Genomic DNA, 16,002 nt, shown 5'->3' on the forward strand with positions numbered 1-16,002 from the left:
TCGATACGATGACCCCTGGGGAAAAAACAACAAACAAATAAACACGCACCCGTGATTTGTCTTCTGGCCAAAAATACGAAATAGCACATCTTTGTAGATTGGACCTTGAAATTTTTTCTATAGGGTTCTCTGATACGCTCAATGTGATGGTGTGATTTTCGTTAAGATCCTATGACTTTTAGGGGGAGTTTCCCCCTATTTTCCAAAATTAGGCAAATTTTCTCAGGCTCTTAACTTTTGATGACAAAGACTAAATTTGATGAAACTTATATATTTAAAATCAGCATGAAAATCCAATTCTTTTGATATATCTTTTAGCATCGAAATTCCGTTTTTTAGAGTTTCGTTTACTATTGAGCCGGGTCGCTCCTTACTACAGTTCGTTACCACGAACTGTTTGATATATAAGTTCGATTATTCCTGCTAGTATGTTTACACGTCTAGTCTGTCTTATTTTGCCTCTCTGCATTCGTCTTGCAATTAGAAAAGGATCAGCTGAAGCTTAGACAGCTCGTAGTAGTAGGAATATTAGTTTTACAGACCATCCAGCAGAGGTGAAAGCACTTTCGTCAGGGTTCATAAGTAGCGTTACTAATACAGTACAATTGCACATTTTCTGGTAAAATTCGGAGGTTGTGATACAATGCGGTACGTTTGGGAATTTTTTGATTTGTCAACACAGCTAATAAGAAGAAGCAGCTGAAACTGCTCAAAGAATAAAAATGCCAGGTTTGTTTGAAATTTCTATTTTACTAAAGATTCTAGATGAGTGTCTTTTACTATTAGAAGACTATTGATTCAGGAGAATAAAACTTGGTAAAATTCTAGTTAATTGACTTCTTGCTATCTCAGTAAGGGTTTAGGTTAGAAAAATGAAACTTTCAGGAATGAATCTACAGAGTAAGTATGTCCCGGGAAGGTATTTTGAAGCAACTACCTCCACTCCTCCATCTAGAGGGCCCTGACCTTTGATGACCTTTATAAATATGTGTGTTATAAAAGTGAAACCTTGCAAAATAGATCTTCTGCTTAATTCAAGTACAACAAAATTGCTTTCAGCTTCATAACTTTGCTCAATTCCATTTTATAAGGTTTTAGGTGTAAGATAGAGGTAGTTGCTTCAAGATACCTTCCCGGGACATAGCCTACTTCAGTCTGTAGATTCATCCCTGAAAGTTTCATTTTCCTAACCCAAACCCTTTCCAAGATAGCAAGAGGTCAATTAACTATAATTTTACCAAAATTTCAATAGGTATAGACCTGTCATGTAGGCAAATTTCAGGACCCTCTAGAGGGAGAAAGAGTAGAGGAGGGTACTTCAAAATACCTTCCTGGGATATTCTTTAGCCTGTAGATCCATCCTCAAAAGTTTCATTTTCCCAACCTAACCCCTTTCCAAGATAGCCAAAAGTTTCTAAAGTAAAATTCTACCTAAAACTTTCAGATCTAGGCCTAATGTATACCCTGGAAAGGTCTTTTAAGCTCCTTGATTATTTCCAGGGTACTCCTTCCCTATTTCAGTAAAATTCTAGTTGAAAAATCCTGAAATTTGCCTACATGACAGGTCCTATACCTATTGAAATTTTGACAAAACAACATTTTACCTGAATTTTCAGTTACCAGTTGCCTTTTCTCTGCCTTTAGTTTTGAAAATGCAATTCCTGTTATTTGAGTAGAATTCTGAGCCATATCTATGTTTTTCTTTCAAAATTTAGGAAAAGTGTTTGAATATTTTTAAAACCTTATAAATTAGGATTGAGCAAAGTTTTGAAGCTAAAAAAAATTTTTTATTCTTCATTCAAGCAGAAGATCTATTTTGCAAGGTTCACTTTTTAAAACATATATTTTTAAAGGTCATCAAAGGTCAGGGCACTCTAGAGGGAGAAGGAGTGGAGGTGGGTTCTTCAAAATACCTTCCCAGGACATACTTTAGCCTGTAGACTCATCCCTGAAAGTTTCATTTTCCTAACCCAACCCCTTTCTGAGATAGTCAAAAGTCAGTCAACTAGAATTTTACCCCTATTTCTATAGCACAGAAAGGTAGGCTATATATAAGCCTATGTGTATATTGCTTTACTGTCATAAAGATAAGATGAACACACTACTTGATGTATCTTTTCACTATGCTCTTTTCAAATATAGGTTAGTTTAATAAACATTTGACTTGGAAATGTAGGTAAAACTTTAGTTTTGTCACAAATTGTCTAAATTAGAAACTATGCTGCAAAGCAGCATAGTTTCCATACTATAGCACTTAGAAATGCTATTTCTAGAAGCACATCCATTTCTGGTTGACCCTCCTCCTCCATGGGGCAAACTAATAATGGTAAAGTGGGCAGGGTTTTGAAGCTGAGAGAAAAATTGGGGTTGTACAATATGAGTGAAATTATATTTTGAATACTAATTACAGTCATCACTGGTAATTTCTGTATAGTAGGAAGTCAAAAGATATTTAAAAAACTCATGCTTCCATTAATGCTGATATCCAAGATGGTTCACTTTCACTTTCAAGTTTAAATTAGCTGATTGTTTCTGAACAATTGCAATACTAGCTGTTGTGACATTGACCTGTGATGAAATTTGAACCAGCAAATCAGAGTGATTAGTTAAAAATTATGTTTATGTTCTGTTGATTTGAAGGTAGGCAGTGCAACATCTGATTTTGCTTACAGGTAACATTACCTATAGAGCAAAGCATATTAGTCCATGAGCCCTGCAGGCAGCAAGGCAAGGTGTGCATTTAACCAATCAGAATACAGACCTTGCCCTGCTGCCCACAGAGCTCATTGACATGTTCAAGTCCCACCTTGATAGGGAATGGCTCTGCCAGGAGTTCCTTTACAATTGGGAAGTTGCAGAGTCCTCCACAAGAGTCTAATCTAACAGCCACAATCTACTCCAAACAAATTCTTTTTTTCATGGAGCATCACAAGGATGGATAATCCTTATATTGCTCCAAGCTGTGATTTAAGGTAATTTAAGGATGTGTGAGTTTTTTAATTATCTTTCAACTTCCTACTATACAGAAATTACCAGTGATGATAAAATATAATTTCAGTCGTATTGCAGCCTACAACCCCAACTTTTCTTGCAGCTTCAAAACCCTGCCCACTTAAGGCATTTTTAGCTTGCCCAATGGAGGATGAGGGTCAACCAGAAATGGATGCACTTCTAGAATTAGTATTTTGAAGTGCTATAGATTAGACAGCTTGTGATGAAACTAAACAATTGCCAAAATTTACCCCACCCCTTAATGGTCCCAGATATAGCCCTAGTATAAAGGTTTGTTCAAGACTATAATACTTGCTACATTATCATGTTGACTTTCATCAGACTATTATCCAAACTCATAAGTCATACAAAAGTGAAATCAACAGATATAGATCCAAGCTTAAACAAGACACAACAAAAGCCTTGTACATTGTAGTCAATTCTGCCTTGTAGCTCAATTCTGATTTATAAGATTTTAGAGACTATTATAATGAATACAAATTCCTTATATTCATTTTATTCTTGTACTACAAATAGAATCTTTTAAAGACTTTAATAGGCTCACTTTTTTTGGGCCTTGTTTCTTCTGTTAGCTGGGGCTGTTGCTAAAAGTTCAACTTCTATTTCTACTACTTTCCAAGATAACAAAAAGCCATCATCTTTAACTTTACCTTTGCAAATCATTTTGTTTCAATTCTTTAAGAAATGTGTTAGCCAAAACTATATAGATTTTCTCTTTGCTAAACAGTAAATGAATTCCTTCTTTTCCTATTTCTCAGTCATGGATAGGCCAATGGGTTACAGTTTGCCAAGACTATGCTACTTACCTGGGAATTCCACAGTCAATGCAATGATATTGGTTATATACCTGAATAAAGTTTGTTCCTACTAATGAAACATTAGGCTGTAATAACAAAGTATAGTACCTTTACGTTCAGTAACTGTGTTTAATCACTTCTAAAGGAAATGTGCAAATAAAATTAAATGATATCACTACATTCCTTATTCTATGATCTTTTGTGGTCACTTTTCTAACAATGTGCCCTATTTCCCCTTTATTACTCTGTATGTAGCCCTAATGTTGTATTGCTCTGGGTTTTGTATCTTCTGATATGTAATATCTTTTTTGTTAACTGTTTTTATTGTATTCTTGCCTAGTAAAAACAGTAAACCAAAACATTAGTACAATTGCTGGACAAAAATATTATTTAAATGATCTAAAACAATGGAAGGAAATATAATTATCTGATTAATACAAAAATGGTTCATGTTATATTTTAAGAATTTTATAGTTTTAGTGTATTTTTTTTTTAGTTTTTTTTTGCATATCCTAGGGCTATATCTTTTCTAAATGCCAAAGGCCAAGGGATGCATTGTCCAATAAACAGCCATGATATTAGGAAAGAGTGTAGAATAAGAATTTGATGGTACTAGTTTCATTTTATGTGCATGTTTCCTATAGATGTGGTTGATAACAGCTAATTTACCCAACATTCTATCCAATATAATGGTTACTACTATGATGCCCCCCCCCTCTTCTTCTCTGATAGGACCACATAGAGCAATAAACAATATATTTACTTATTATTTTTGATTACTGATAGAATCAGTGCATATTGTTAAATGAACATTTATTTTGTACCTCCTGACCTGTAAGGTAATTTTATTGTGAAAGAAGAAGAAGAATTCAATTGTCTTCATATTGAATTGCAAAATTCTAATTCATAGTACCTAATAAGCTATTTAAAAGACAAAAAAGGTAAAGGATGCAGGACTAGACCCATAAGGTCCAAACTGGCAGTGCTGATCTCCATCTCAAGGCCCTTCAGCCAAGAAGTGCAATGGGGGGATGTGAGCCAGCCATCCTGTGCTTTTGCACACCCTTCCTTTTTACCTTCTCCAGATACCCATTTAGAACTGGGTTGACTTTAGCTGAACTTACAGAATCATGCCACTGACCCCCATCTCAAACAAAAAAAAAATAGGTAGGGGAGAGGTGGGTACAGTGGCGCACTTTCAGGTCAAAGCATCGTAACTTTGGCAAATATTAACATTTTTGGACGATTTTTAAACTGTTGTGCAGGCAGTTTATTATTCTACACTGATGATTTATTTCACACTTCTTCTTTGAACCAGTTTTTGATGGAGTCATGTTTTCTGACAGCCACTTTTTGCGCCATTGTTGCCGACTAGGCGGGAACTATGGCGCACCCCATCTGGAACAGTGGCGCACCCATCTGGAACAGTGGCGTAATCAAACTGCTAAGATGAATACTTCGTTTAATGAGTAAGGAAATAAAAAATAATGAACTGAAAATAAAAGAAGAAGGCACACTAGTTAATATTGTAAGCAGTCAGGTCAATGGGGAAGACCAGTTGCTCCGCCTGTCTTTCTGTGCCACCAGAAATATTTGAAGCAGGTAGCTTCATTTCGACACTCGACTTGCTGAAAGTGTAATTTTCACTGGTCCTGATGAACTTGTAGAAAGGAACCATTCTCTTAATATACATGAGCTCAATGTCAAAGCTGGACTCAGAGAGGACTTCGCCCACGGAGTAAATTTTGTTCTTTTTGATCTCCCCCTCGCAAACAAGAACATAATCTCCAACACGGACTTCATCGTCACACAAAAAATCGTTTTGGTCTTCTAGGCCACAGTGGAGGCTTTCATCACTATCACAGCTACTGTTGCCTTTTGTGGCAGAGTCACCAAAGTCATCATCAGACGAAGAATCAGAAAACAGGGTGTTTACATGACTGTTTCTCTTGAAATTGCGGTCAAATTTACCAAAGTATCCAACAGCACTGCCCTTTTTCTTAGGTTGGACATCCTGTTTTTTTGGCACTGGCTTTTGGACAACGGCTTTCTTTGTCTTGGGGTTAATCTTAGAAGTCTTGGCCTTTTTCTTTGCTTCCCTTTCCATGAATTCTTTCTCTAAAGCATCTTTCACTGGGGTATCCGTGGCAATGATAGTTTTCTTCCTCTTCCGAGCTCCTTCTGGCAGCTTCCTGGGGGGCGCTCTTGGGTAGGGCCTTACAGCTTCGGGTGTAACGGCGGTAGGGGAGGCAGCGCTTGGGGAGGCAGAGCTTGGACCCGCTTCGTTATGACTATTCAATTCTTGCTCGACTTCTTCGGCCTCTGGAGCTGCGCTGGGATTAGGGTCTGGTCTGTCGGTCACAGCTGATGCGAGAAAATCGTCGTCTGTGAAAAGTAGGCGGTTGAAGGGGAAAATCCCAGTAGCAGCAAAGCCACTGACTATGTTTTTCTGTGTGAAGGAGAGTTGGAAGGCCTTTCCAACAAGTTGAGCGATGATAGAGATGCCAATCGTCTGTCCGGGTTTGCTGACCATCCAGTCATTGCAGGCGATGTTGTAGTAGTTTTTGAATGATTTGTAGACTGTTCTGTCCAGTGGCTGTAGCTTTCCGCTGGTGTGGGGTGGCAAAGTCAGAACCACTATCCCGTTATCTTTGCAGTACTGAATGGCCTGGATCGACACATAAGAAGAGTGGTTGTCTTCTATCAGCAATATGGGTCTCTCTTTTGTACAGCGGGCATGTTTCACAACGTGTTCGAGGACAAGCAGGAAGATGTCAGATGTCATCCATCCTTTGGCAGAACCGCTACTGCCACTGCCTGGTGGTGCACCATTCATCAACTGGGAGCCAAATCTTTTCCTTGGGAAGACAGAGTAAGGTGGCAAGAAATTACCTTGAGCATTGATGGTGCAGCAGACTGTGGTCAGTTCGCCTTGCTCAGCAGAAGTCACTTGGCCCACCTGTTTGTGCCCCTTGGGTGCTATCACATTTGGTGGTCTCTGCACTGTTGTTGCCCCCGTCTCATCTAAGTTATAAATATCACTAGGCTGAAACTTAAACTTATTCATAACAGTCTCCAAGTTGTTATAGAACTCGTTTACAGTTGTTCTGTTGAATGCCGTGGCTCTGGCCAAGCTTGTTCCCTCCGCTTTGCGGATAGACAGGTCTGGGAAGCGTTTCATGTAACTGTAATACCAGTCTTTCCCCGTCATCTTTTTCTCATGCCATGTTGATGGCACCTTCAATTGGTTCATCTTTGCAATTTCGAAAGCGAATTGGCGGACGTTGAGCCGTGTCAAACCATGGTGCATTTTGCATGCCTTTATCAAATAATCGTGAAGTTGCTGTTCAAGTTCATCATTTAACACTTGACGGACTGGGTAATTCGGCTCAAATTTTAAAGTCAGCTTTTTATCGTCCGACGCGTTGCGAGCCTTATTTACATATCGACGGAGTGTTGTCTCTGGGATCTCGTATTTTTTGGCAGCAGCCCGTTGTGAAAGCTTCAATTCCAGTACCGCGTGCACGGCAAGCTTCATACGCTCTGCTTCATTAGGCATTCTGCGAAAGACCAATATTTAATGTTTGGGGGATGTAGCCTTTGTTACTGAACTTCTAGAACTTGCAGCCTAACCTGAACCGAGCTTAACCTAGAACCCCAGCCTAACCTGGGCGATCGAATTCCTAGATTAGTTCTACTTAGTGGTCTGAAGGGGGGGGACAGGATGTCCCACGTTAGACTGGGACGAGATCATAAGAAATTACCCAAAATCTTTGGGGGCAGAAGCCTTAAACAGGGTGGTATGGAGGAGAAGTGTTCGCCAGTGTGTCGGTCTCATGCGGCTTAAGGCTGCGACGAGTTTGTAGTAGTAGTAGTAGAAGTCAAAACTATCATATAGGCTACCTACCGCGTGAAGTTTATGAATTTAAAAAATTTCGGGGTGCGCCACTATACCCTCCACCAAAATGCGCCACTGTAGCCGAAATGCCCTCTTTTATCCATTTTGTGAACCAAAATTTGAAATAATGTCCGAGAGACAAACAGATGGCTGCACTATGTTTAGAACTGTTGGAGCTTCCAGATGAACTAATATTCGCCAGAATTCGACACTATTTGTAGCCTACAAACCTTAGCAAAGTCAAAAAATATTTTCCATTTGTCCAAGATTTTATTTTTCAAAGCACTTAATCACACACCTCAAAAACTGCAATCGCCCCAAAAAATTGAAAATGGCTGACGATCATAGACCATGTGACTGCCATCCTAGTGCGTATTTTTTTAGAATTTAATCTAATTACAGGTGGCAGTGGGATCAAGAGCGCCACTGTAGCAGACTGCGCCACTGTACCAACCTCTCCCCTACTGAATTAAAATTGAATAGTTTTGGGCATTAAGCCATGACTAATTGTAGGAAAAGCCAAGACAGATAGTCCAATTGAGTGAGAGACAAATCTTGCATTAACCCCTTTATTAGGATTACATAAAAATGATGTTAGTTCATTTGTTAATGATTAATAGTGACAAATAGTGATTTAAGAGACAGGTAGTGAAATTACAATTTTGTGTATTTTTACCAACATGCAAATCCATGAAGTTAGGTTGATAACACTTGGCCTAAATTGCCCTATAGACCAGGAAGGTGGCTATGTCAAATTGACATAGGGCAAAAACCAGAAGTAAAAAAAAATCACCATTTGATTCTCCCCTCAATGGTCTTTTCAAGTGTGCTATAATTAAGGGCTTTAGTACACAAATAAGGTACAGGGAAAGTAATTTGAACTTTCCTTGGTACATCCTTTCTATAATGTTTACATAATTTATTCAAAACGCTTCTAAAATTTGATAGAGAATCATGATATGGTGTCAAATCTTATTTGAATCATTAGAATCAAAGTATAACAGATACTTTGAATCAAATTACAAGACATAAAATCAAAGGATAGCCTAACATTTAAATCAAAATTAATGGAGTTGTTTTTTCTAACTAAGGTTAAGATGGTTCTTCCTTTTTGTTTAATCTTTGAAGCCTTATAAACAGAAAAAAGAGTTTAAAAAGAAGTTTGAAAATACTGTCCCCAGGCACAATTTTGGTTATGAATCCATTCCTGAAAGTTTCATTTATCCCAATATAGTATAAATTATTTGAATACAGTATTATTCCATTCAATTATTCCAATATAGCATAAAGCTTATCATCTAGGATTTTTTCATACTAAACCTTTACATTTACTGCTGCATTTACCTAATGTAGACAAGTTAAAAAGTGAAAAGTACTTACAAGCTTTTCATTGTAGTTTCCTTCTTCTGTAGTAATTTTGAAAATATAGAAAGTTTATGAGACTATTATATCCTTCTTCTTTAGATGTGTCTCTACTTTCATGGTTCTGAGTACTTGTCCTAATGGTGATGTGTCCTCTGCTGCCTCTGCAATTTCCATATGTTTTTAATTTTGTCTTTTTTTTTGTAATTCACCTATTTTTTTTGGGGGGGGGGATTTTAATGTGCAAATCCTTGCTATCCATAATATATCTCAGTATCCATGTCTGGATGATTTTTATGAGAATTTTCAAGATGTAACATGTTTATAATGTCAAATCTTGCATTACTGTACTTCATAGCAGAAATAAAAGGTTTGTTTATGTTTGTTTTAAGCTTGCATAAAATGCGATCTCATTTGAAGGTTTTTAAATACTTAATATTTTTTTTTAAATATCATTTCAAAATAAATAGATGTTGAAGGAGATTAAAAAAAGGATGAAAGTATTCTTCTATCCAAAGGTAGATCTAGAGCAAAATCTGGGGAGGGGGATGTGTGACAAAGGCACCAATAATTGACCAAATTGACAAGGTTATAAGACACAGAATGAGGATCCCCTGTCTTGCACCCCCAACTTGTTTAAAATAAGATAAGTGCTGCAACTCCTTAAAGCCTTCACTACTGTTACTAAAATTGGATCTGCTTATCTTTGGGTTGGTAAAGGACAAATCGTTTTTGATCTGGTTGAAGATATCCCTCTATAGAAGCCTTGATTTTGAAATTTTGTAATTACTGCTCTTTGGCTTTGATTGATATCTGGTTGGATTACACTTTGGAAGCAACCTGTTATCACTTAACAGCTGTAATTTAAATCCTGCTTTTGTGTGCCAGTTGCTGATTGCTTCACCAGTGGTCTGGAAATAAAAAACAACAACAACAAAACAGCTGAATGCCATTTCTTTGCTCATTTTTTGTACATACTGAACTGTAAAACTCCAACTTTTAACCCCTGACTAATTAGTTTCACTTATTTCTTTACTCTGTTTTCTGTTGTTGAAAGCTTTTCTGGCTTCTGGTAAATTATTCACCAGTATGTGATTTTTTGTCAATGCAATTAAAATACAAGATAAACATCAGGCAAAAAGTAAATAAACACTGAAAATCATCTGTTCACAGATCTGGCAAAGAGAATGAAAATAAAAATGGGACTATATCTGAATTTAAACAGGTGAACACAACTGGTCAATATCTTGATCACGCCCATTTCTGCCTGTGGATCCTGAATGGGGAAGACCCATATAGACTTACAGCCTTTGAAATAGTATGTCTGTGCTTGATTGTTGGAGTCACATACCTTAATGGAGTCTCAAATCTGGAACTTGTCCAGTGCCTTTAAATCCAATAAACCATTCTTGTAATTGTCCAGCTCTAACAACTGAAGTAACTTGGTCATCAAATGGATAGATCAACCCTGTCTCCTAAAGGTTTATGATGGTTAAATTTACTGGTCTTCCCCTCAAGGACATTCTCGATAGAGTTTGAAGGAAACTTTTATCTTGCTGTCTCTTCAATGTTCTTGATCTAGAAGATGACAAAGAGCCATATAGTAAGCTTGTAGATCCAATATTGTAAAGAGAACTAAGACAACCTTCTCGGACAGATAGAACTCAAGGAAAAAGGTTCAGGTTTTATCACATGAGAGTTACTTCAGTATATTCAGTTTGTAGGCATGAATTAAAAAAACAAAACAAAAAGTAATGAGATCTTTAAAAAAAAGTAATGAGATCTTTAAAAAGTAATGGAAAATCTGGTAGAAAACCTTGTTAAGTTCAGAAAAAGTTAAAACCTTTTTGAATTGCTATCAATAGAGGGTGCTTTCCAGTCAACTTGATTCAGTATAATCAAGAATTTCTGCTGAAAGTATTCAGGGGATTGGGAGCAAATTTGTGAAAACAGTAAAACTCTTTCTAAAGTGAGAAAGTATCCAACAATCTTTATTTTCGGGGGGAAGCAGGGCTGCTTCACCTTGCTATGTTTAGTCTTCGTTGGAATCATAAGTGAAAGTTGTGGCGTGGGAGGTGTTTGATTACTCAGGCACTTGTCAATTGTTAATCTAAGAGTGAAAATTTGATTTACACATCCTGCACATTTTCTTAAAACTGTACTGTTCTTCTCTTAAAGTTTATCTACAACATCTCTAAGTCTTAAAAGTATCACATAGAGGTTAGTGCCTCTGTAATTACCACACTCAATCAAATTACCTTTCTTATACAGTGGTTTCCTAAAATAACTAGGCACTTCCCCTTTTTCAAAAATCTTTTTATGTATGGGTATAACGTGAACCAGTTTTCAGTGTTTTAATGGTTGGTTTTATAGCAGGTGGAATATATGTAACCTAAATGCTTGGGGAAAGAAGGATTATTGCACTCCACCTATAGTGTCTGCCAGGTCCATGTTTTCTTTTAATATGAAGGGTATAGATTTATGGAATAAATTCGATAATGATATGAAGAAGATAGACAATTTTAGTGATTTTAAAGGAAAATTGAAAGAAAAATTACAAAGCAAGAATGAATTTTAGTGTTTTGGAGGAGATTTGATTTAAACTAAGTTGTAATTATTTGTTGGCTGGGGAGTTTGACCCAATAGTATGGACATGATGTGTAATTGCTGCCCCTCTTAGTTTATTATTATTATGTTTCTTTCTTTCTTCCTTATTATAGTGAATTTAAAAGATGTTATGTGTTTTCTTACCTGATTCACTCCATGCCAACTGTTTGGTTTTAGGTGAATTATATTGATTTTTGTATGCAAATTGTTGTTAAAGTTAAATAACATATCAATATCATTGCAAAATGCTGTATATCTACAATGTACATCCTCATTTTGCATGATATTACAAAAGCATATTGGGAACAATGCCATCTATCTTGTGCAAAGCCTGTATAGTGTAGAGTATGCTGTAGCTTAAATACTTTAATTCTTTCTTTTTCTGTAGCAAACACACTGCATTTAGCTCTAATCAGATAAAGGATTTTCATGTTTATTTTTGGATTTTTTTTTTAGTTACTGCTTTTCCAAAATGTTATTTATTGACAAATGGACACGCTTGGAATTTTATAGACACTACATAGTCTATCGCAGACCAAAGAAAATTTAATGCTGAACTGAAACAAATATCCTTGTACAAAAGACCAGTTCTTAATCGCATTCATAAGGCACCAAATACATTCGTATTAGCACCTCTGTCATATAACCTACTGTAAAATACTGCCTTCAGACATGGTTTGTAAACCATAGGAGCCTTAGAAGAATTTTCCTTACAAAAAAGCCAGTTCTTAATTGTGTTCATAAAACACAAAATTAATTTTTCAGTCTTTCCACCAGCTTATAAAATATTGGCATATAATGTGTAACATTATACCTTCTGATATCGAAATTGTTTAGTTTTCTGCCTTAGGAGTCTTAGAAGAATATTTCTTACAGAAAAGACAAGTCCTTAATTTCACTCACAATTACAAAATATATTTTTCAGTCTTTCCTCCTAGCTGTAAAATGTGCAGCATGTAACATACATCCTTTTGAATTGTCACGACCAGAGTTGAGTTTCTGCTACTATTATTTCCTTACAATGGCATTAATCCATAAAATTTAAAGGAGGGGGGGGGAGCTTGATCTTGAAAAGCTTACTTTTCAAGATCTAGGAGGAAATTCTTTTTTTTTTGATTTTTTAGAGATAAAACTACAAAAAAGATATTTATTAATGATACTGCTCCCCATATTACCCTCTGAAGACAAACATTGTTTTCCTCTGACACCTTTGGATGGAAGGCTTGGTTATAGAAGCAGGTTCATTTGATCCCAAATTAAATGTTCTAGTAGCCTTGCAAATGCCAAAATGGGTCAGAGGCAACCAGCTGCCCTCCTGTGCCTTTTTTCCTTTTGGCAGCTTCATACCCCTCCTTCTCCCCCAATGGTATTGACTCAAAATGAAATGTGCCATCTTGTTCAGAATAGTCAAGTTGAGTAAGTATGTATCTGATGTCAACATTAAACCTACAGCCATAGGGGCAATAGCCCTAAACTAGGTAAATTTCCCTTTGCTTATTGGTAGTAGAAAATGCAGGGATATTAAGTCATCAAATCGGCTTGGGACTGTTGAGAATGGCGGGAATGTTAAGATTCTCCAGAATGTTCAGAGGTGTACTCCTAAAAAACACACACCCAAGTGAATTGAAAGATAGAACAAATATGTTATTTATTTACTTATTAACACCAAATACGGTAAGCTTTCAAGCTTGTACTATGTTATTCTCTCAAAATATGTTATTTGAAATGTCTTGGAGGATCAAAATGAAACTTTCAGGGAGTGTTGGACAAGGAGAGCCAATTAAAACTTAAATTTTGACATGGGGGGAGAGAGGCAGAGGTAAATAGGGAGTCATAGGTATCCAGGCTATCAAAATAGTATATGTGGCAATGCCATTTTAATGGCTTGAAGAAATCAAGTTTAACTTTCAGAGTTGTGGTAGGATGGTTAAGCAGTTTTCAGACTTCGCATTTTGCACTTAAGAAGAGGGAATGGGAGGGCCAAATATTTGTGTCCAATCTAACTAAAGTTTTTGCACTGTTAGCCCCTGCAGAAAATAGAATTTATTAATGGGGAAGTAGTGAGGTAAATCAAAAGACAATATATGTAACCGGGTTATCATTACAGCATATCAGCAATACCTCAAGGACACATTTGGGGATTGATTTGGAAAATCCAGGGAGTGACGAGGTGCTAAATGGACCTCTAATTTTGACTTAGGGGGGTATAGGTAATCTTGAGTACACTAAATATATCAAGGTTATCAAAATAACATATCTGTTATATCCCAGGAATGGCCTTTGGATCGTTTTGAAACCTTCGTAGTTTGGAGGAGGGGGGCAAAGGGACTAAAAAATTTGTATTTAGGGAGAGGGGATACGAGGACCAAACAATTTTTTGTTTTTAATTTGCTTAAAAGCCTTTTGCACAATTAAGCTCTTGCTGAACTTAAAACTGTTCGTGGTCAAGTAGTAAGGTTAATCTGAAGACTTTATGTATACCCAGGTTATCAATAAAATATGTCTACAATATTTCAAGAATAGCTTGGGAGATTCAGTTGGAATTCTTAGAGAGTGTTGGATCAGTTGTACCCTGACTTCTGACTTAAAGGGTGGGGCTACTGACTCCTGAAACAACACACATACCGAAGAAAATCAAAACATGGAATATCTCCAAAATATGTTATCTGTTGTATTTTGGAGGATCATAATAAAGCTTTCAGGGATTGTTGAACATGGGGAGCCAATTGAAACGTTGATTTTGACATAGTGGGAAATAGGCAGCAGTAAATAAAAGTACATTGTTTGTATCCAGTTCATCAAAATAGCGTATCTACAGTGTCTTTTTAATGAGTCTAACCGTTTACCCCTTCCCCCCAGAACCCTCCTTCCCTGTGGAAAATATTTTTGATGCATTTTCATATCCCTTCCCCCCTAAAAAAATAACCCCCAAAAAATTCCTGGATACAGCCCTTGGGAACATATCAATTTTTACCTCTGCCCTCCCTTTGTCTCTCCATCAGAACTAATTCTCAATATATTTAAATTAAATAAAACTTACGATAAGTTTCCCCAGGGATGATCATTTCAAAGCTAGGGTCCTGGAAAATCGGGAGAGGCCTCACTTTAACAAAAATTAAAAGTTTAAGTGCCTTTTTAATTGACCCAGGATGTATGGTAACTACCCCCATTCCCTGCCCCCTTTCCCCCCAAAGAAATGTGAGTGAGATCCTGAGATGGGCATTTCGTTCATCATAAGTGAAAGGTCCTATAAAGACCCCCCCCCAGAACCTTTGGGGAAAGGGGCGTAAGTTTTGCAATTAGTCCATTGCTTTCAAATAGTATTTATTGTTGGGAAACCTATGGACAATTTTTGAAAGTTCTCATTCTTTTTTTTTTGCAAGTCGAAAGTGATTGGAGACCAACCAGTTCTGTCCTTAAACTGTTTTTGATATCTGGTCCTTCTGTTACCCTTAGGACATCTGATCAACATTTTGATTTACCTATTTTGTACTTTCTCTTTGGCTGCTCAGTTTTGTGTGTGGGTAAATTTTCCTTGGGGGGATTTTCTGCGGGGAGGTAATTTACTGGGGGGGGGGGTGTAGACGCCGATTCCCCTTTTTAATGGCTTCAAGGAATCAAGTTGAAACTTTCAGAGTATTAGGGGAAGAGTGAAGCCATTATTAGCACTTGCAGAACCTAATTTTATTCATGGGGAAGTAATGAGGTAAATCAAAAGACAGTAAATATACCAAGGTTATCAATATAGCATGTGAGAAATACCTGGGAAACCGATTTTGGGTCACTTTAAATATCCAGGGAGCGCCGAGGAGCTAAATGGACCTCAAGTTTTGATTTAGGGAATGAGGCGAGGGCAGGGGTAAATGTATGTACACTACATATATCCAGGTTATCAAAATAACTTATCTGTAATATCTCAGAAACTGCTTGGGGGATCGTTTTGAAACCTTCACAAAGTGGGTGGTGGGGCAAAGAGACTTATTTTGTTTAGGGAGAGGGGATAAGAGGACCAAACAACTTTTTGTTTTTAATCTGTCTAATAGATTTTGCACAATAAACCCTTGTAGAGATGAGAAACTGTTCGTGGTAAAGTATTAAGGTTAGTAAGAAGACATTAGTTGTGTAACACAACTTCGGACGTGCTGGGTGGGGTGGGGGGCTTAAAATATTCTTTTTCCTATCTGCCTAAAGTTGTTTGCAACATTCGCCCCTATTAGACTTGGAATGTATTCACAGTTAAGTAGCATGTTAAATTAAAAGATAATCTTTTGATGATGCAGCTTGCCAAAATAGCACATCTGCAATATTTTGGGAATGGCTTTGGGA

At 37.0% G+C, this 16,002-nt stretch overlaps 1 protein-coding gene across 1 annotated transcript in view; it reads left to right on the plus strand.

The window, feature by feature from the left end:
• Positions 1-657: 657 nt before the first annotated feature.
• The window catches only part of LOC136027492 (zinc finger matrin-type protein 3-like), a 172,647-nt gene continuing 157,302 nt past the window's right edge, over positions 658-16,002 (plus strand). The window contains exon 1 of the mRNA XM_065704802.1: positions 658-729. Coding sequence (XP_065560874.1) covers positions 723-729 — 7 coding nt within the window. The 5' untranslated portion in view covers positions 658-722. The remainder of the gene's footprint in view (positions 730-16,002) is intronic.

Source organism: Artemia franciscana, chromosome 5 (assembly GCF_032884065.1).
Source record: "Artemia franciscana chromosome 5, ASM3288406v1, whole genome shotgun sequence".
Taxonomy (NCBI): Eukaryota; Metazoa; Arthropoda; class Branchiopoda; order Anostraca; family Artemiidae; genus Artemia; species Artemia franciscana.